The sequence below is a fragment of the Pan paniscus genome, chromosome 4 (assembly GCF_029289425.2).
Source record: "Pan paniscus chromosome 4, NHGRI_mPanPan1-v2.0_pri, whole genome shotgun sequence".
NCBI classification, from domain to species: domain Eukaryota; kingdom Metazoa; phylum Chordata; class Mammalia; order Primates; family Hominidae; genus Pan; species Pan paniscus.
The window spans coordinates 85,848,213-85,869,787 of record NC_073253.2 but is presented as its reverse complement, the minus strand read 5'-3'; the positions used below and the strand labels follow the sequence as shown (position 1 = coordinate 85,869,787).

The 21,575-nt window shown below is 34.7% G+C and overlaps 1 protein-coding gene across 3 annotated transcripts in view; it reads right to left on the bottom strand.

Moving 5' to 3' along the window:
- Positions 1-21,575, bottom strand: part of CDH10 (cadherin 10) — a 159,404-nt gene that overhangs the window by 12,406 nt on the left and 125,423 nt on the right. For all 3 annotated transcript variants that reach the window (XM_003809057.5, XM_008961191.5, XM_063604535.1), the window contains 3 exons: positions 12,226-12,413; positions 10,461-10,714; positions 6,003-6,139 (listed from right to left, as the gene is read on the bottom strand). In XM_003809057.5, coding sequence (XP_003809105.2) covers positions 6,003-6,139; positions 10,461-10,714; positions 12,226-12,413 — 579 coding nt within the window. The remainder of the gene's footprint in view (positions 1-6,002; positions 6,140-10,460; positions 10,715-12,225; positions 12,414-21,575) is intronic.

The window sequence follows — 21,575 nt, the reverse complement described above, 5'->3', positions numbered from 1 at the left end:
TCTGTGACTACTTTTATCACCAAAATGTATTTCAACAACTGCTGTCAAATTTCTGTTTGAAAATTTTATTATATGGCTACTTATTTTACAAACTAGTTGGGAAATTTATGATGAAATATGAAGATTCAAATATTTTATTAATATAGTTATTGCTGGTACCATCTCAACATTCTAGCTCAATTTTGCATTACAATCTATTGTCACAAATTAGCTCAGTAGTAAGAAATAGCATACTAATCATACCTTTTGCTATAAATGCTGAAATCAACAGCATCAAAGTTCTCACATAAAGAGATGCATTTCTGGCTGGGCACGATGGCTCATGGCTGTAATCCCAGCATTTTGGGAGACTGAGGCAGGTGCATCACTTGAGGTCAGGAGTTCGAGACCAGCCTGGCCAACATGGTGAAACCCTATCTCTATTAAAAAATACAAAAAATAGCTAGGTGTTGTGGCAAGAGCCTGTAATCCCAGCTACTTGGGAGGCTGAGGCAGGAGAATCACTTGAACCCAGGAGGCGGAAGTTGCAGTGAGCTGAGATCGTGCCACTGCATTCCAGCATGGGCGACAGAATGAGATTCCATCTCAGAAAAAAAAAAAAAGATGGATTTTCAAACTTGTTTTGATATGTAAATTAATAAAAATATAAATACCACTTTATTTAGCTTAGCTTTGAGTAACAACCCTGTATTGGTTATAATTGCATTTTTCTTATTATAGATTTTTCTAGGCACTTATGCTAGCTGAGAGTATGTTTACATTTTAAATTCAGTTTATATTCATCAGATTTTATGATATCAATATCTCAGTCTTTGGATACAGTTAAACTTCTGTGTACATTTTGGAAAAGTAAAGCTGAAGAGCAATATAATGCAATAAAGACTATAATTAGCTGAAAACAAAACAAAACAATAGCAGAATAGCTAGGGGACAGCAGCAACCTTATTAAATGGTCTCAACCAACATGGGCTGTGGATATCGTTTTGCCTTGTAAAATGTATCTGACGTCTTAAGGTAATCTAAATAATTTTCAGATACAAAGGTAAAATATATTGTCACATACAAATAGGAAGTATATTACTACTAAAAATAATTTATATCCCCTTGTTCTCTCCATATAATTGAATGTTACTCCAATATTAAAATCAGCACTTTAAAAAATGATATGTAAGAACAGACTGCTTAGCAGGGATATATTTACAAGGCTGAGCGAGAATAAAGAAAGGCAGACAGAATCGAAGTGTATTTATCACTTTTTGCAAGAGAAAATTTAAAATGCATCCTTTCTTCACCAATCCTTTTAAGTCTTACTGCAGTCTTCTGAACCCACATGGATTCAGTCGTCAGGTTCTAACTTCTTATTTGCTAATATGTTGTTGCATATTATCCACTTGTTCGTGTACCACGAGGTTTAGCGTTCAGGCCCTGGGGTCTAACATAGCTGCTGCTTTGATTGCCAAGTTCACCACTCATTTGTTATGTTACTTTGGCCAATTTACTCCACATATTCAATGTCTTGGTTTACTCAATATAAATCAAAATAGAACCTCTAATCTCACAGTTACTTGTAAAATTAGGAGTTAATGCATGAAAATTTCTTATGAAAGTATCAGTTTAATGATCAGGACACAATATGCGTTGACTATAATCATTATCATCATCTTTATTATCATTATTATATCTTCTTCACTTTCTTATATTACTTAAAAACTTATGCTTTCTTCACATAAAGTATTCACCTAATAAAAATACATTAATTAGCCTTTCTACCATTCAAGTGAGTCTGAAGAGGTGTGCATTTGAGAAGAAGTGGAGAGAGGAGGAAAAAAAAAAAAAGGAGAAAAATGCTATCTCATTATTTTCTGCTTCCTCTATGCCAGACCATTTGCTAATACCCAGAGCCATGGGGTTCTCTACAAATGGACCTTTTGCTATCTACTTGTTGCTATGGAGAAAAGTGGGAAGGTATGCTTCTTCCATATTTTCTGGAATGTGCTCTTTAACCTAATTATATAGTGAGTGGACATAAGCAAAATATTTCCTTTCAATATAAAGTCTTGACATAAAAATAACCCTTGTTGGTAACAATTCACTTTCTAATGATGCCACAGAGACAGGAGAGACAAAACTTTCATAACTAAAAAATTCCGTCGTCAGCCCCTTCCCTAACACAATATAGAGATTCTCCAGGGTCTTTACAAATAACTCAAGGCTCTTAAAATCAAAAGCTAAATCCACAGGGATGAATGTGCTTTGTAAAGCATCGAGCCTGGAGCAACCTATTCAAAAAACAGTGCTTACACTAATCTTTTTTGCTGGCAGATGCTGTCGCTTATGTATAAATGAGTATAAAGTGTTTCAAGGAAGAATCAAACTGAATAGCAGCTGGCATATATTTACCACCTGAGTTTCTCTCAAAGTTCTTCAGGGAAACACTACTATAGCAAGAAGGTATCAGCAATAAAGGATCTTAAAATGTATGTCCTAAGGTGAAGCCATGACGATGCATCCACGGGCCTTTTCATGCCTCCAAACAGAGAAATTTTAAATCATTATCTAGAAATCACAGACATTAGAAAAATATAACTGTTTTACCTGCTTTGGGTAAGAATTCTATGAATAAGAACTACAGTGTGGATAATAGAGTTCTTTAGTCATAAACTTAGTTCTATTGTCCACAGAATGTATTGCAATGATTATAGTCAAATTTTCAGATGTAGTGAGAGGAGCTCTTTGGTTTCTATAACAAATATGCCCTAAAATCCCAAGTTTATTATTAAGTCATTGATTGTGACCTTAATTTTAGATGTTTTATTCTCCACATGGCCTTTTTTTTTTTTTTTTAGAGGGAATCTCACTCTGTCGCCCTGGCTGCAGTGTAGTGGCGCAATCTCCACTCACTGCAAGCTCCGCCTCCAGGTTCACGCCATTCTCCTACCTCAGCCTCCCGGTAAGCTGGGACTACAGGTGCCCGCCACTACGTCCGGCTCATTTTTTTGTACTTTTTTAGTAGAGACGGGGTTTCACGGTGTTAGCCAGGATGGTCTCGATCACCTGATCTCGTGATCCGCCCGCCTTGGCCTCCCAAAGTGCTGGGATTACAGGCGTGAGCTACCGCGCCTGGCTTCCACATAGCATTTTAAAATATTTTTGAAGAAGAAAAAGAGGAGTTATTCCGTGATATGATGCACTAAATAATTACCTGGAGTGGTGCCTGCCATATGATGTGATATATTTGTATGTATGGAATGTAGAATTAAATGATTAGAAGCAAGGCCTTAAAACATTTTGGTAAGAAGTACATTTGAACGTCATTGTGTCCTGCTCGGGGCGTGATGTATGACACACTGACTGTAAAGTCAGTGTTTAAAGTCTAGTAGAAAAAATTCCTTGTATGCTGTTTCCCTCTCATCCTCGTTGCATTTAATGCCCAGAACAGAATAATGGGATCCTGGCTGTTTGTGGTTTGGCAGGTAGGCATTTTTGGCAGTTGTTCTACAGATTGATTTTATTTGAGGACAAAAAAAAGATTCAGTCCTTTAAAAAAAGAAGTAATTGGCTTAGCTTTTTACAGAACTGTAATTACTTCAACTAGCTTTAGAAGTTAAATCTCACAAAATATCTGTAAGGGAAAATGCAATTCCTTGTTCACTAGGCTTGAATAAGGATATTGAATCAATCAGAGAGCACAATCATGATTCCGAAATGACCAGATTGGATCATGTTAGGTACATCTAACTATGGGGATGTGGATACAGATAGAAATAAAAGCTTTCCTTAAAAGAAAAACTTGGAAATATTTAGTTAGCCTTAAAATCAAAAGCTAAATCCACAGGGTATTGAGCTTTTATATGCCATATATAGCAATTATATGGAGAGAACAAGGGGATATACATAGATATTTATATCTCACTATGAAAAAAATGGATCATTTGAAATTAATCTGTATTTCAGGGGCAGAGGTAAGAAAGACACTAAATCTATTACTTTGTCCTGAAGCTTTTAGTTCATTGCTGATGATCTGTCTAGCCTAATTCAATTGTTCTGGGACAGTTGGTGATTCGGCCCCATCCAATGCTTTGCCTTCCAAAGCCTGTAGTGGTTACTTCAAATAAATAACTTGACCTTGATACGTGTTTGTGGATTCAGCTTAGTAATACAGATCTAAAATTTATGGGCTTAATTTTTAAAAACGATTCTGTCCCTAATTAATGCTTATTTTAAAACGGGTCAAGAGTTGCTCTACACCACATACATCACAACATGGGAATTAGAAAATTTGAACAGGTTTGCATGTACATGTGCTGGCAGGGCTGGCTTCATGGGCATGTGACCCAAGCAGTTCCACAGGGCCTTACCCTTAAAAGAGACTCTTGCATGTTTTAATGCTCCATCTCACATTTCTTAATTTACTTTTAACAAGCACCTGACATTTTCATTGTACAATAGGCCCCATGAATTGTCCTAGTATGGGCAAGAACTTTCATTACTAGAGACAAATGTGGTTTGAATCCATCAGGTTTTAGTGAATAAAATTTTGTAAATTAGCTATGGAATCAAGTAATGAATCTAGAAATGACATGGTTTCAAATCTCAGTTGTGCTACCTCTGACATTATAACTTTGGACAAGTTACTGAAGTTCCCAGAGCCTTAGTACCTTCTCTGTTAAATGAGGTTAATAAAAATATTAGAAGAAAATAAATTCTTTTTTTTAGAATGACACCTGGCATATATGATTAAATGTGAACTCTGATTAACAATATATTCCTGGGATTCCTCATCTGTAAAAGAGAAGTAGTAATATCTACCTACAGGCTTGTTCATAAGATTAAATGGTATCATATGCAACCAGCATTTAGCATAGATCCTAATTATTAGTGTGCAAGTGACAAATTTAATATTTTTAATTTTTCCACAAATGATAATATCTTTAGTCTATAATTCAAGCTCATTTTTATTAGTTAATATTAAATATACATTTATATATATGGAAAGGTGGCAAAATATGCCATTTTGGCATAAAGATTATTTTGAGTTAAAGGTACTCAAAAAAAAAAACGAAAAGCAGCAGATGTAAGAAGGGTGCTCTGCTCCTCCCCTTTTCTTCCTGAAAGCAGGAGATAAAACCCCCATATAGAAGATGTCCTCTCTATACCAGAAGAAAAGTAACATTCTTATCATCAAAAATGGGAAGTGAGGCCAAGAAAATTCCATACAAATGATTCAGATTTTGTTAACAAATTTTTATCTTCATTTATGCTCTCCATATACATTTAATTACTTTTTCACTATTGCCTTTGTCATCCTAGTATAAAAACATTGCAGTTTTGCCACTTCATTGGGTCTTTCTTTATGAGAGCTCCTGTGTCATGTAAAATTTATATTAAATGCTTTTCTCCTATTAATCTGTTTTTTTTTTTTTTTTTTTTTCAGATGGAGTCTCGCTCTGTTGCCTGGGCTGGAGTGCAGTGGCGTGATCTCAGCTCACTGCAACCTCGGCCTCCCGGGTTCACGCCATTCTCCTGCCTCAGCCTCCTGAGTAGCTGGGACTACAGGCACCCGCCACCATGCCTGGCTAATTTTTTGTATTTTAGTAGTAGAGACGGGGTTTCACTGTGTTAGCCAGGATGGTCTGGATCTCCTGACCTCGTGATCCGCCCACCTCAGCCTCCCAAAGTGCTGGGATTACAGGCGTGAGCCACCGTGCCCGGCCTGTTAATCTGTTTTATGTCAATGTTATTATGAGGCTCAGCCAAAAACTCCCAAGAAGGCAGAAATAAAATTTTTGCATCTTCTACCAATATGTATAGGTATCCCTCTATGTATTGATGTAGGAAATATTGAAAAAAAGTGTAAGTGCTGAGAAAATTAAAATTCATCTGTCCAATGACAATGAATTATTTTTAATGTAAAATAAAACCTATAAAATATGTTAAACTACATAAAATATATAAACATAAACATATCTAGATATATGTTAGATACATAAAATTCATCTTACTGATTTCAGCAGCAATAACAGTAAGATTATGCCACTGAGATAGTTCACGGTCAAGAGGTTTTGATGTATAAAGAGATCCATTTCCTGAATGAATGTTAAAGATTCTGTCAAGGTCAGTATGGCGATCCAAGGAAAATCTGAACATGGAGGGCAAGAAAAAATACATGGCAGCATTATTAATAGTTTGCAGGAAAAAATAGTGAAATGCAAACCCACACATATCACTGATAATTACATGAAAGAACACAGTGCTGATCTGGAATGTAGATTGTTTGAATGACTTTTCCTAGTTGCACACACACATTCTCCTCAAGGCATAAATTGGCACTGCTCTGCATTTCAATGCTATTCTTCTGAATCCTTGTGTTATTTAAATTATTGTCTATTGTCATATTCATTCAACTGACTTTGATATATTTGGTCACAAAACAGTTGGAATTACAGACAGTTATATTGCCAACTGACTTTATTTAGTTATTGGAAGTTCTGCTGAAGAATAATACAAAGATTTATTGCAAAAGATTATTCCCAGAAGCTATGTGTTGTTCTTAGAAAATTGGAGACAATGTTAGTTTCATCAAAGTAATAGACTATCAACTTATTATGGTGTTTAGCAGCTTCATGATATAACACCCACGTAGCTTCAGTTTCCTAGCCATGTGTATCATTATTACACATATTGCTTTTAACTTGAGATATTTTAAAAATAGAAAAGTCTGGATGGCCGGGCACAGGGGCTCACGCCTGTAATCCCAGCACCTTGGGAGGCCCAGGTGGGAGGATCATGAGGTCAGGAGTTCAAGAGCAGCCTGACCAATATGGTGAAATTTCGTCTCTATTAAAAATACAAAAATTAGCTGGGTGTGGTGGCACGTGCCTGTAGTCCCAGCTACTCAGAAGGATGAAGCAGGAGAATTGCTTGAACCCAGAGGCGGAGGTTGCAGTGAGCCAAGATTGCATGCCACTGCACTCCGCCTGGGAAACACAGCAAGACTCCGTCAAAAAAAAAAAAAAAAAAAGGAAAAGAAAAGAAAAGTAGTTTGGGATAAGAGTTTTTAATATATCTGTGTTTTTAATATATCTGTATCAAATAAAGTCTATATGCATTTGAAAAACAACAGCAAACTGTCCTGCAACTTGATTGCCAGCATGGTGTGCTGGGCATGATTTTAAAGCCTAAAACTAGATTAACATTCTGGTTGATGTAGTTTAAATAGATCCCATTATCTTTATCAAACTACATATCTAACATTCATATATTAAGAAAATCATTGTGTCTCTCCACTTGGAATAATTATTTTATTACCGAAAGATCTAACATAAATTTCACCTCTTCCCTGTAGCCTCTCATGATGATGTAAAGTGGAAGCATTTGTCTCCTTCACTCATAAAGCAGACTTTACCACCATCTTTCCATTTACCACATTGTATTAGGAATGAATTTCATCTCACATCTCAAACAGACAATAAAACATGAAAACACCAAGCCTCAAACTCTACTAGTCACTCAATGAGTATTATTTGATTCTCATCCTGAGTCTTCTTTTCTAACAGACTAAGAACTCCTTGAGAAACATGTTAATATCTGATATGGTGATCCACAAATATTTGTTAAATGAAAGAAAGAATGACCTAATTAATTGGCATTTTGGCAAATAATAAGGTTCCTTACTTCTGTAGAAATATGACATAAAGTTGAAAAATATAAATCAATAAAAGCATCTGCTGTCATGCATCACTGATTTTGCTAAATCCATTTCATGTGTGTTCTTTCTGAATTACTTCTTGTAGTTCAGAATGAAGAAGTAATGACAAAATTTTGAACATTATGTGGCATTATCTTGCAGATACACAGAGATCACAGCTCTTTTTCAAATATGATTCAAAGTATATAGTTTGCAATTCTGCATTGGAAAGTTATGTGTGTTAACTTTCATTTTCCTTTCTAAAATAATTTCCAGAACACACATTTTAAGAAAATCCCTTTGATTACTGTATTAACATTTACAAGATATGACACAATTTATAGCATGTCAAGTATGATCCTTCCCCGAACAACATATTGCATTAGTAAGGCTATTCTATTTTTTTAATATATATATTCTAACCAAAGAGTGACATCCAAGAATTTTCATTAAATTTTCTACATCAAATTAGTATAAAGTCAAAGTATACAGCAACTTAATGGCATACCCTCAGTCATTGATAAGCAAGGGAGCTATTATTTTTGCTATAATATGTATAATATTATACCTAAGAGTATAATATACATATACATAATATAATATACATAATAGGAATATAATATGTATAATAATATACACAAGATGATTCTTTCCTCCTAGTCTTTAGACTTGCATCCTCATTAACTATTTTATTTTAAATATCCACAGATATATTTTGACATATAATAATTATATGTCCATAGGAGGATTTAAATTCTATTTCATTGTGTGGAGAAATATCTTGGTATTACAATTTAAGTATGCCACTTGATATACATTTAGATAACAATATTATATTTTATTTTGTAAAGTCTATTTTAAAATCTGAAACACAGAAGACAGCCTGCTAAACCTTAGAATCTCTACCAAGAAAATGCTTGGTAAATATTTAATGAAGAAAATTAGGCCTGTGTATTGGCTATATAAAACTTTCAAAGGAAAAAGAAAAAAAAATACAAGGAATGCAGCAATACAGATGTTGGTAAATGAATTGGGGAAGAGGCATTTATGGGAAAATCATGCTGGCATGTACAGGTTTCTTCTGCCAATATGTAACCTGTGATGCTGTGTGTGAATATAAGAAAACATATTTATGTGAAATTATAGAAATAAAAAGTAACATAGGTATTCATAAAATACATGATTTCACTTGAAGATATTGCAGACCCTATAGAATTTTTAACTGGTTGAAGTCATATGGCATATAAAATTAGAAGTTTCCTGCATGTGCTGTGGCATATGTAGGAGAAAGATAAGAGTGCACTCAGAAAGTGAACAATAACCATCTGCACTCATACTTGACTGGTTCACATAGAAAATGAGCAAGGAAAATTAGCCTGCAGAGATTTAGAAAACAAATGAAATCCAAAATACGAAATGGATTAATGGATTATAGTAAGTGTTCATTTTCATGCTGAATAGTATATGTCAATATGTGTATTTCTTTAAAGTAATAGAACAAGTGTCATTGAAACATTGATTATTTTTCATTTTCAGTTTATTACATCTCATCTGTTTTTAAGCTGTCATAAGAAGGAAAACAAGAATTGAAAAGACTCATCTTTCTAGAATGTTCTCATATTTTTTGAAAAAGGCAGAATAAATAAATAAAGCAGAATCCTCTCAACTTTGATGGCTGTGCATTAGGGGAGTTTCTAAAATCATAATATAACCCACATTGCAGCATTGCAATTACTTTTTTCTTTTTTTACAAAGACAGGGTGTTGCTTTGTCACTGGAGAGCAGTGGTGTGAATGAAGGTCATGGCAGCCTTGACCTCCTGGGCTCAAGTGATCCTCCTGTCTTAACCTCCTGAGTAGATGGGACTATAAGTGTGCACCACCATGCCCGGCTAATTTTTAAATTTTTTATAGAGACAGGGTCTCAGTATGTTCCCCAGGCTAGTTTCGAACCCCTGAGCTTAAGCAATATGTCCAACATGGCTTCCCAAAGTGCTGAGATTACAGGTGTGAACCAGCACATCCAGCCTACTTTATAACTTTAAAACTTCTCTCATTCAACCTTACATTTTATTTAATAACTTGAAAGCACAAATAAAGTAGTTTGGTTGCATGTAAACGCAGAGTTGACATAGCACCCTGGATCTGTACTAGGGATCAGAACAATGAACACCGTAAGGAGACAGGCAGGTGTAACAAGCAAGGTTTCAGTCTAAAGGGCATGATGAAAATAAGAAAACCATGAAGCTTGTGCATGCCCTGCCCCAAAAACATTCAGAGGCAATTTACTAGAAATGCCTGTGCTCACCATATTTGTATACAACTTATGGAACGACTCTTGTATCTTTCATCGCATTAAATGTTTTAAATATAATTTCTTGATCTGTATATGTATTTCAACTGCTTTTTTTTTTCATTTTAAACAACATTTTGTTTTCCTTTTTCCTTTTTTTTTTTTTTTTTTTCTGAGACAGATTCATCTCTGTCGCCCAGGCTGGAATGCAATGGCACGATCTTGGCTCACTGCAACCTCCGCCTCCCGGGTTCAAGTGATTCTCCTGCCTCAGCCTCCCGAGTAGCTGGGATTACAGGCATGTGCCACCAAGACCGGCTAATTTTTTGTATCTTTAGTAGAGATGGGGTTTCACCATGTTGGCCAGGCTGGTCTCGAACTCCTGACCTCGTGATCCACCCGCCTCGGCCTCCCAAAGTGCTGGGATTACAGGCGTGAGCCACCGAGCCCGGCTGTTTTCATTTTTAAAAGGCACACTTACCTAATGGGGCTGGAAATAGAATCTGGGTCCCTTGCCATTACAGTACCAATGATTGTGCCCACTTCAATATCTTCATGAACTTCAAACAGATAGGAGGACCTACTAAAAACAGGAGGTTCATCCACATCTTCTATAGAGATTTTCACTATGGTAGTATCTTTAAATGGTCCTAGGTAATAAAAACGGGGATCTACATGGGTGTTTTCTGCTTCGACTTTCAGAGTATAAAGTCTTCGGCTCTCATAGTCGAGTGGCTGTATAAAAAAATAAATCATCAAATTAGAGTGAGGGAAATTGGATGATATGCTCCCACCCAGTTACAATATGATTTTTAAGTTGTGGTTGAGTTCTCTTACACAGTTCATTAATTATAAATAAAAAAGATTGACACAAATAATATAATCTTCATGTTTCATTTACAATTCAACTTTTACTTTTTATGCATTCAATTAGTAAAACTTCAGAACATAGGAAATTGAGACTTTAAACCTTGGAAAAATTGGGATGGAAGCTGAAACCTATTTTAAAGGTGGTACCATTACAAAAAATTGGCTAATGGATGTTGCATGTGTTTGCGTGTGAATGTGCACGTGCAAAGGTGTTAGCTACTGCTAAATTTTTCTAAGTAAATACATGCAGTGATCTTTTTACATCTATGCTGTGATGTTTCCATTCAATGTAATGGGCTTATGATATTATAAAAACATTATGAAGTCTTGGAGACTAATATACAACTTTCAAGTTATGTCCAATATTCAAGATAAGAAAAACCTTCTGTTTTTCTAATAAGAAAAAATTGATAGTAATTTGGTAAATAGGTTACATGTTGAAACAAAATGCCTTAAATATTCATATAGTTTAACTGTTAGAAGTATAAAATCAACTATTTTCTATCTCACCTATTCTGAAATGTATGTTTTGTTAACAGATAAATGATACTATTAGTTCATATTCCCTCGACCTTTTATTTTTGTTTCAAAAAGAACAAGATTCTATTTGTATTACTGCTGCTGTCTGGTCTGAAAAATGACAAGACAGCTGCTTTCCCATTTGCTAGTCACTGTCCATTTAATAACAGTTGGTTTTGTACTTTGTACCTTGCAAAAGTATCTCAGGATAGTTTAATTATTAACTAATGCTTGTGTAGTTACTCTATGTATGGCATTTCATTAGGACCTAAAGTTTAATGTGCCTTATTTTTTTCTCATAATGATGGCACTTATGCTACAATAACAAACAGGTTACCTTTAGATTGTATCACTGAGCATATGTTAGCAGAAAAGTTTAATTTATATAGCAGAAGGGAAAATGTGAACAATTAAATTATGTTCCAATCCATGCTGTCTCTTCTATTAGTAACTCTAATTATTGCTTCATCATCTGGATAGATGGCATTGGACTTTTTATACCTCCAACTGGGATGATATATTGCCATTATTAGGTATTAACTACACAATTTAAAATAAAACAATGTGATTATGATGGGCTTTTATTAATGTGGCTTAGAAATATGATCACACATATATTAACTTGCCTTTTATATTTTCTAAAGTTTCAGGTTTCCTGTCTCAATCAACCAAAACATGTGGTCAAAATTTTCAAGGAGCTCTTTGGCTTTATGTCTTTCTTATGTATGCACAGTATAAATTACATTGTTGGAAAATTAGAGTAGTATTTCCCAATGGATCATTCATGATCGAAGAGTATATAATGCAATCCCTACTCCTGAAACACACAGATGCTTATTTATATGGATGCTGTGCACCTTTTTCACAGTTATGATGCCTTCCTGTGTGTCCTTCTCAGTCACGATGTCAAACATATCAGTACCGTCACCATCAATAATTCGGTATTCTACTTCAGCATTTTTCCCAGTGTCAGCATCAGTTGCTTTGACACTTCCAATGGCTGTGCCAACTGGGGAGGATTCAAGAACTCGAAGATGAATAGTGTCTGTAAAGTATAAAGAAAAGAAGAGAGAGACAGAGAGAGAGAGAGAGAGAGAGATTTCTCAATAGAATAGCCAAAAGCAAAACATGTATGACGCAATATAATAGATCTTAAACTCTAAATCAGATGTTGACAAATGATGAATACACATAATATGGATAACATTAAGGTCTAGGAACTTCCGGGGCTTTTGTCTGCGCATACTATGAATAGTAAGAAACAAATCCTAACAGTAGGACAAATTCTGGTTTAAAAATGAGTATGTTCATAAAAAGAAATGAGTTCATATCTTTCGCAGGAACATGGATAGAGGTAGAGGCCATTATCCTTAACACACTAATGCAGGAACAGAAAATCAAATGTCACATGTTATCACTCATAAGTGGGAGCTAAATGATGAGAACTCATGGACACAAAGAGGAACAACAGACACTGGGGCCTACTTGAGGCTGGAGGGTGGGAGGAGGGAGAGGAACAGAAAAACAATAATTACTGGGTACTAGGCCTATTATCTGGTCTATGAAATATATATCTGTACAACAAACCCCCGTGACACAAGTTTACCTATGTAACAAACCTGCACATGTACCCCTGAAACTAAAATAAAAGTTAAAAAATATTAGCATGTTGTCTCTTTATTTTATTTTATTATCTTTTGAGATGGGTGTCTTGCTATGTTGCCCAGGCTGGTCTGAGCTCAAGCTATCTTCCCATCTTAATCTCTGGGATAGTTGGGATTAGAGATGCAAGCCACGCACCAACCAAGCGTGTACTTTTTCATTGCATAGATCTGCTTTGAGGGCACATATGTATTTATGTGTGTTTACACAATCACAACAAACCACAGGACATACACTGAATGTTTCTGTGTAGTTGTTTTTACTATGCTATATTTAGTTATTTACTACTCATACTTATTTCAACTGCATGGCAGAACATTACAAAATCCAATGAAATCAGCCATAATGGGTAGGAATCCTATTTCTACTTGTGACAGCAGGAACAAAGGACAGTCTGTGGAAAAAATATAAAGATGCCCTTCGCAGTGTCAGAGTGAAAACACTCAATACTGAGAAACTCCCCTTCATTCCAGAGAAACACAAAAATTCATGTTTTTGGTGTACCTAGATGTGCTTCCAGCATGAACAACCTCTACTGCTAATGAGATTTATGTTTCAGCACCTGATCATAAACTACATATTTCTGATGGATTAATCAACCTCAAGTACACTCTGATTATAGCACCTTCTTGCTCATAAACCTTAAGTAATTCTCCTTAATATACATAATAAAGTCCAGACCTCTTAGCTTGTCACAGTCTTGCCTGAATATGTCTCTCCTATATCATTTTGCATTTAGTCACTTCCATGAAAGATATGGACCAAACTGGGCTTTTCAAAGTTTTCTAGGCAAAACTTAATTTCCTATATTACTATTTCTTCTTTCTTTCTCTCTTTCTTTTCTTTCTTTGTTTCTTTTCTTTTTTTTTTTCTTGATGGATTCTCAGTCACTCAGGCTGGAGTGCTGGAGTGCAGTGACATGATCTTGGCTCACTGCACCCTCACCTCCCGGGTTCAAGTGATCCTCGTGCCTCAGCCTCCTGAGTAGATGGGACTATAGGCACCTGGCACCACACCAGGCTAATTTTTATATTTTTAGTAGAGACCAGATTTTACCATATTAGTCAGGCTGGTCTCGAACTCCTGACCTCCGGCGATCCTCTCACCTCAACCTCCCAAAGTGCTGGGATTACAGGCATGAGCCACTGTGCCCAGCCCCTATATCACTATTTCTATATTTCTCTCACATAAAATTCCTTCCCCTTATCCTCATGTTATCATAATGCAGTTTACCAAATCTGAGAAAATGGCACTGTTCAAAGCTGACTGTTTGTTGGGCTATGCCAAGCCAAGGAGAGAGGCTTCAGAAAAAATGAGCCAGCAGACACCTTGTTCTCAGGATTCTAGTCCCTAGAATTGGGAGAAAATACATTTGTGTGGTTTAAGCCACCCATTCTGTAAGACTTTGTTGTGGCAGCCCTAACAAATGACTACAGGCATATACATACGCTACATGTTGGAAGTCATTTCCTAAGAGGCATCATTAAAACTCAGTTTCCATCACACTGCAGTTGGTCCCTTAGCCTGTATCCTTCATTTTTTTTAATCTCCGGTAACACACCACTGAAAGCAACTCTCAACTCATTACTTTGCTACCATCTTATTGGTTCTCTTTGCCTTTGCTGATTCTTCTTGGAACACCTGTCCCCTGGATATTCTGATGGCTCCCCTGTTCTCTTCCTTCAGTTGTCTGCTCTATGGGGACCTCCTCAAGAGCTTTCACTAATAGCTTAACTGAAAATAGCCTTATCAAAAGTAGTGCTCACAATCACTTCTCCTATCATCCGTCATCACCAGGCATTCTATTATCTACTTACTTATTTGTATGGAACATAAGAATGTAACAGAAAACAGGCACTTAGCATTTTTATCTAAGAGTTCATCTGAGTGTAGTAGCCACCATATCATTATTTGTATATTATTTTATGCAATAAAATAAATTATTTGTGTATTGTACATTGTATAGAAGCTTCCTACCTAGTCTACTAGCTCCTATGCTTGGCCAAATCAAATCAATTCACACACACTCTTAGTCCACATTGTAGCCATATTGCCCCTTAAAAACATTCATATTATCAAGCTTTACTCAGGGTTTCAAAATGCTTTGATTGTTCCCATTATACTTAAAAGAAAATATCCACAGACTGACCCGTCATAATTTAGATCCTCTGTCCTGTCAGTTTCTCTCAAATTAATACTATCCAATTATCTTGGTCTCTTTTAGCTTTGTCACACAAACTTTTCCTACCTCAACATTTTTTCCTTCCTTATGAAAGATTTTCGACACAACTCTGCCTGATAACCACATCCTCTTTTAATATAGTTCACTATGATTCTACCACAGCACATCATAAATTCTAACCTGTTGATTGCAAGAACTCTCTTTAAAAAATTAAATTTTATACAAGTGGCACTTCAATAAATGAATTTATTACTCCTTAGCAAAGGTGACCTTTCTAAAATACAAAAATGATATCACTGCCCCAATGAAAGCACTTATTGTTGATGTTAAGTGTTTAATTTCAATTGGTGTATAAAGTCTTATAAAATTTGATTTCTGCTAAAATCTTCATTATTACTAGTATCTATTCTCAAAGCTAGAGCAAATAGGAAATGCAGCCACAATATTTTTTCAATTAATGAGTTTTCAATTAAAAATTTTAAATATAAGGAATATTTAACAAAACAAACACAAATATATGGATGGTTAGATTGAGATATATATATAACTTGAATAAATCATTTAGAGAGTACAGATTCTTTTAGAGCTGGCATGAAACATTTAATCCAATCTAACCAAATACTAAGTTATTACACAAGTTTAAATACATTTTAATAAACCACATTCTACTAAATATTCTGACCATGCCACAATTAAGTTAAAGGTTAACACAGAAAAGATAAACTCAAATCCTTGTATTCCTGAATATTTTAAAAGAATAAAATTAAAAATAACAGATAGTATCAAGATTGTGACAGTTAGAAAATATTACCAACACTTATGTGCTAATAAAATTGAGTACTTAGCCTTAGTGGAAAATTCGTAAAAATAATTAAAAATATACCAAAATCTACAAAAGAGAAAATCAAGTATGATTTAAAATATTCTACCCTTCCAAATCCAAAGAGTTCACTCAAACAGTTTTCAAGGAACATTTATGGAAAAGAAAATTCCAGTCTTATGCAAAGTGTTCTTGAAGAAAGAAAAGTGGGGCTCCTATCATAATTCATGAGAATGGTATTACCCTGATATAAAACCAGACAGGAGAAGAAGAGTCCAGTAGACATATAGTGTGGTCAAAATTCAGGCTGTACCACATGGAAATGTATAATATTTAGTAAGTTCATTTAAAAATGTTTCCGTTTACAATCACTTATGTAAAGTTTAGTTTATTACAAACACTATTCTAATCATTTTACTACTAATTAAATTCCTGACTTTGTTCAAATTTCATCTTGCCATTAAAGTCATTCTTTTCTGGAGATCTCACTTTGCATTTGACTGTCATGTCTCCTCACTCTCCTGCAATCTGTGAGAATTCTTTAATCTCTGTCTTTCATGACTGATATGGTTTGGCTGTGTCCCTGCCCAAATCTCATCTTGAATTGTAGCTCCCACAATTCCCACGTGTCATGGGAGGGACCTGGTGGGAGGTAATTGGATCATGGGAGCGGGTCTTTCCAATCCTGTTCTGGTGAGAGTGAGTAAGTCTCATGAGATCTGATGGTTTTATAAAGGGGAGTTCCCCTGAGCAATCTCTTTTGCCTGCAGCCATGTAAGATGTCCCTTGCTCTTCCGCCATGACTATGAGGCCTTCCCAGCCATGCGTAACTGTGAGTCAATTAAACCTCTTTCCTTTATAAATTACCCAGTCTTGGGTATGTCTTTATTAGCAGCATGAAAACAGACTAATACAATGACCCTGACACTTTTAAAGAATACTTGTCAAGTTACTGTGCAGAATCTCTTTCAAGGAGGGCCTGTCTGATATGTTCTTGTCATTAGATTAAAGTTATGCATTTTTGTCAAGACTATCACTGAATCAGTCTGTTCGTAGTGTATTATATCATAGCAGGGAGTATCCGATGTCAATATGTCTTAGGACTGATGATCTTAAGTCAATTAGGTGTTTCTACCAGTTTTCTCGTTTGTTAAGTTACCATTTTTTTCTTCATAATTAATATATATCTTGGTGAAGATATTTTGAGTGTATGCAAATATCCCATTTCTCCTAAAAAAAAATGCCCACTAATTTTAGCATCAATCAGTGATCTTGCTGGCAACAATTAATACCGCCATTTACTAATAGTGATTTTCAGTTTTTTTCATTTAGTTCCAAGTTTATTATTTGAAATTCTTCTACAAGGAAAAGCTGCCCCTTCTCTCTCATTTATTTTTACTTATGCTTTTATTTATTTAGATCAGTATAGATTCAAAAACATTTATTTTATTTTATATTATTTATTAGAATCTAATAATATGGTTATTTATTGTTTTCTGCAAATCCTTCTAGATTCAGCCATTGGATGATTTTTTTAGGTTGGCTCTGGTGCCTTTCAACATGTCTTCATCATTCCTTCAGCAAGTTTCCTTAATTTCTGGCATCACAGAATGTTCCAAGTTCATCTTATATTTTTTGTGCCTAAGCCCTCAAATCAAACAAGTTTCCATATATGCCTGGTTGCTTCTGCTTGAGAAAGAACCATAATTGTTTCATATAGTGCAGTATTAAAAATTAAAAAAATATATAACTCTTGCTTCATAATGTGTAAATATGTCAAAATATGTACATGAAAGTAATTTGTATTTGAAATAAATCTAATTATGTATTGAATATAAAAATCTAAATAACAGCAAGTTATTGTTAACATGTTAATTGACTTTCATTTTAGAAATCAACATATCTGCATCCTTGAAAAGGAATTTTGAAATCTATGATTTTTAATATTAGTATTTAAGACTTTTCAGCAAAAGAAAAAATTCTCTACAAGAATAAAATGAAAGTATTTACATAGAAACACTATAACATTAGAACTGATTATGCATGCTTTTTGTAAATTTATATTTGTAAAGTAGTTGCACATTTTTGTTTAATCATTATTGCTCAAAAAGGTCTACAATTTCATTTCTTGGCGTGAAACACAATTCTAATGCCCAAACACTGGTCAGTAATACCACTGTTTTCACATTGATATAAACTAAATTTTCTTAGAGATTTGCTGTTTCTAAGTCTGAAGAATTGAAGGGAACGTGGGAATAGGATTTCTTCTTGAGACCAAAATTAAGTGAGATATCAAAGATTAATGGGATCACAGAAACGTACAAAGAAACCAACTGTTGCCTCCACTGCCCAACATTTAGAAAATTTGATAATCAATAGGAGAATAATAATTCAGGAGATTAAAATACATTGAATCATATTTGTTTTTTGACAATGCAAGCTAAATAATTCAGTTCAATATCTTAGTGACAAACAATTAATATTTGTGGATTATATGTAAAGATAAAGATAGTTGCATGAAGGTAGTAAAAAAAACTCAAGTCCAAATTGAAGGGAAATGAGAGCCTAGAGAAGTAAGTGAAAAGCTAAAAGTTTTTTTGGCCTGGGGATATTTGCCATTTTCACAACATTTATCTTTATTTTTATGGCCTCTTGAAGCAAGGAGGGGATAGACCAAAATCTAGGTTATCTACAAGGTTATTTACCGAAGCCGCAGATAGACTCCACAACAAACTAAACCTAACGAGATTTGCACTAGGTTTAAGGGCGATCCAGATGTAAGCCACCCTTGACAACATTTTAGATTTCATAGTGTAGGCTCAGATAACCCTGGTAATATCTATTTTTACAGACACAGACAGCTTTAACTGCTAGGGGAGAGGGTGACACTGTGGTATCCACAATGGATTGGGATGAAGGATCACAAAGCAGTCTAAAATTACTTGAGGGAGATTCTGTGTACAGACAAGAAAACCTCTATGCTTGTCCTAACTAAGAGGACGTTTCCTGGCTGCTTTTCCACATATCTTTTTCTCTCAAGTGTCTTTTGCAAAAGTGAGGCACATTAATATCTCTGAAACGTTTATTATATAGCTCAGTGAGAGTATAGTTGTAAACATTTAGCTCATAAAGCCAAAAAGGAATGAAAAATGATGGCATTAGTTACCCTAAAATATAGAACAACACATCAAACGCATGTTAGAGACAGAGACAGATATATATACACACACATATATATACACATATACACATATTCACATATATATGCACACACATAAATATATTTATATATACATGCATATACATAAATACACGTAAATATATGAGTGTATATATACATATGTGGATATATAATGGACAGTTTTACCAAGCTAATAAATCTTTAATATTTTAATGGAATACCTTATTCACCATCTTTAGTAAAAATAAACTTTTGAAATTTTCCAGAGGGCAAATTCAGCCCTGCCACAATGTTGCAGGTTTTCCTGCCTCGAAGATCACAAGATCTCCCCTTTCAATGAATATCATGTTTTTTTCCCTGTTCTCTGCATGTCTCAACATAATGCTTGCACTCAAAAATATTAAGTCATATCTGTATATTAATAAAGTTATTTTATTGCAAAAGGCAGCTTTGACCTACATCAGACAAGGATTACAGTGAGATGGTAATTTCTAAGTTTATCTTGCAAGGGACTAATTTTGATTTTTTGACATGTGCACTTTTTTTTTTTTTTTTTTTTTTTTTTGAGACAGAGTCTTGCTCGGTCACCCAGGCTGGACTGCAGTGGTGCGATCTTGGCTCACTGCAACCTCCACCTCCTGGGTTCAAGTGATTCTCACGTGTCAGCCTCCTGAGTAGCTGGGATTACAGTTGTGCACCACTATGCCTGGCTAATTTTTGTATTTTTAGTATAGATAGGTTTTTGCCATGTTACCCAGGCTGGTCTCAAATTCCTGGCCTCAAGAGATCCACCTGCCTCAGCCTCCCAAAATGCTGGTATTACAGGCATGAGCTACTGTGCCCAGCCCACATGCAAAATTTGAGTTAAAAATTCTCAGTCTGCATCTTTTTTGGTTTTCACCAGCAATCCTAAATTTATAAAATAATTTTTAGCAAAAGTTTAGTTTATAAAACAATATAGATCAATATTTTAATGATCTTCAGTTAGAAAGGGATTTCTAAAACAACAAAACAAAATTTAAAAAGGTTGACAAATCAGTCTATACTCAAACTAAAACCTTCTATAAAATAAAGACAATGTGCAGAAAGTTAATCATTTTACAAATAAAGAGAAGAAGATAGTTTCAGCACACATACTTACAAATACAGTATGTTTAAAGATCCCTAAGAAAAGGCAGAATAACCTAGTAGAGAAATTAGTCAAGGATGTTGACAGAAAACAATTTACAGTGGAGGAAACATGAAAGATCAATAAACAGAGACAACTATCCTAAAATTAAACCAGGCAAATGCAAATTAAAGCCAAGATGTGATACCATTTTATACTTATGAAATTAATAAAAGTTAAGTCTGACAATCCCAAGTGTTAAAAGTATGTGGTAGAATAGAAACTATTAAGTAGAATTGATGGATGTTATATTTGACACAATGACTTTGGGAAATGTAATTCCCTAGAGCTGCTGTAACATAGTAACAAAAACTAGGTGGCCAATAACTGTAGAAACATACTGTCTGAAAGTTCTGGAGGATACAAGTCTGATTAGGACATACTCTTAGAGAATCTTCCCTTGCTGCTTCTGCTACTGGAATTTGCTAGAAAGTCTTGGTGCCCCCCAGCTTGTAGCTGTATCACTACCATTGCATACCATCTCCCCCCTGTGTGTTCCCTTGGCCTCCCCTATTTCTGTGTCTTAATTGCTCCTTTTCATAAATATACCATTCATATTGGATTACGGCTTTAACTCTAATAACCTCATTTTAAACTATTTTCTCTATTTCCAAATAAGCTCAAATTCTGCGGTACTGGAGGTCAGTAATTTGACATATATGTAGACATAGGTCATACAGAATTATTGTTTGTAAAATGAAAAAAAGGAAGTAAACCAAAGTGTCAAACAGCATGAGAACAGATGAATAAATCATTGTATAATCACACATCTCAACGTAATACAAAAGCAAAAAATGTGAGCTATACTTATATGGAAAAATATGGGTAAATCTTGGGAACATATTACTGAGTGAAAAAAAGCAAGTTTCAGAAAATGATGTATAGTGTGATACTATCTTTATAAACCTCAAACAAGAAGAGGTCAATATATTTTTTAAGAATACATACATTCTACTATGAATATATATACACACAGTTATATACACATACACCTCCCCAACTCCGTCCCTTTCTGTATCTATCAGTCTCAATGATCAGATACTATCACACGGTAATTAACTCTGGACTATCTAAAAAGAGAGGATGATGTATGTACATGTAAAGTATTCTTAAAATCTTTGTAATGTAATTTTTCAGGTGGTGCTACTTATAGTCTTTTGTATTTATTAAATACGACTAGAAAATTTAAAACAA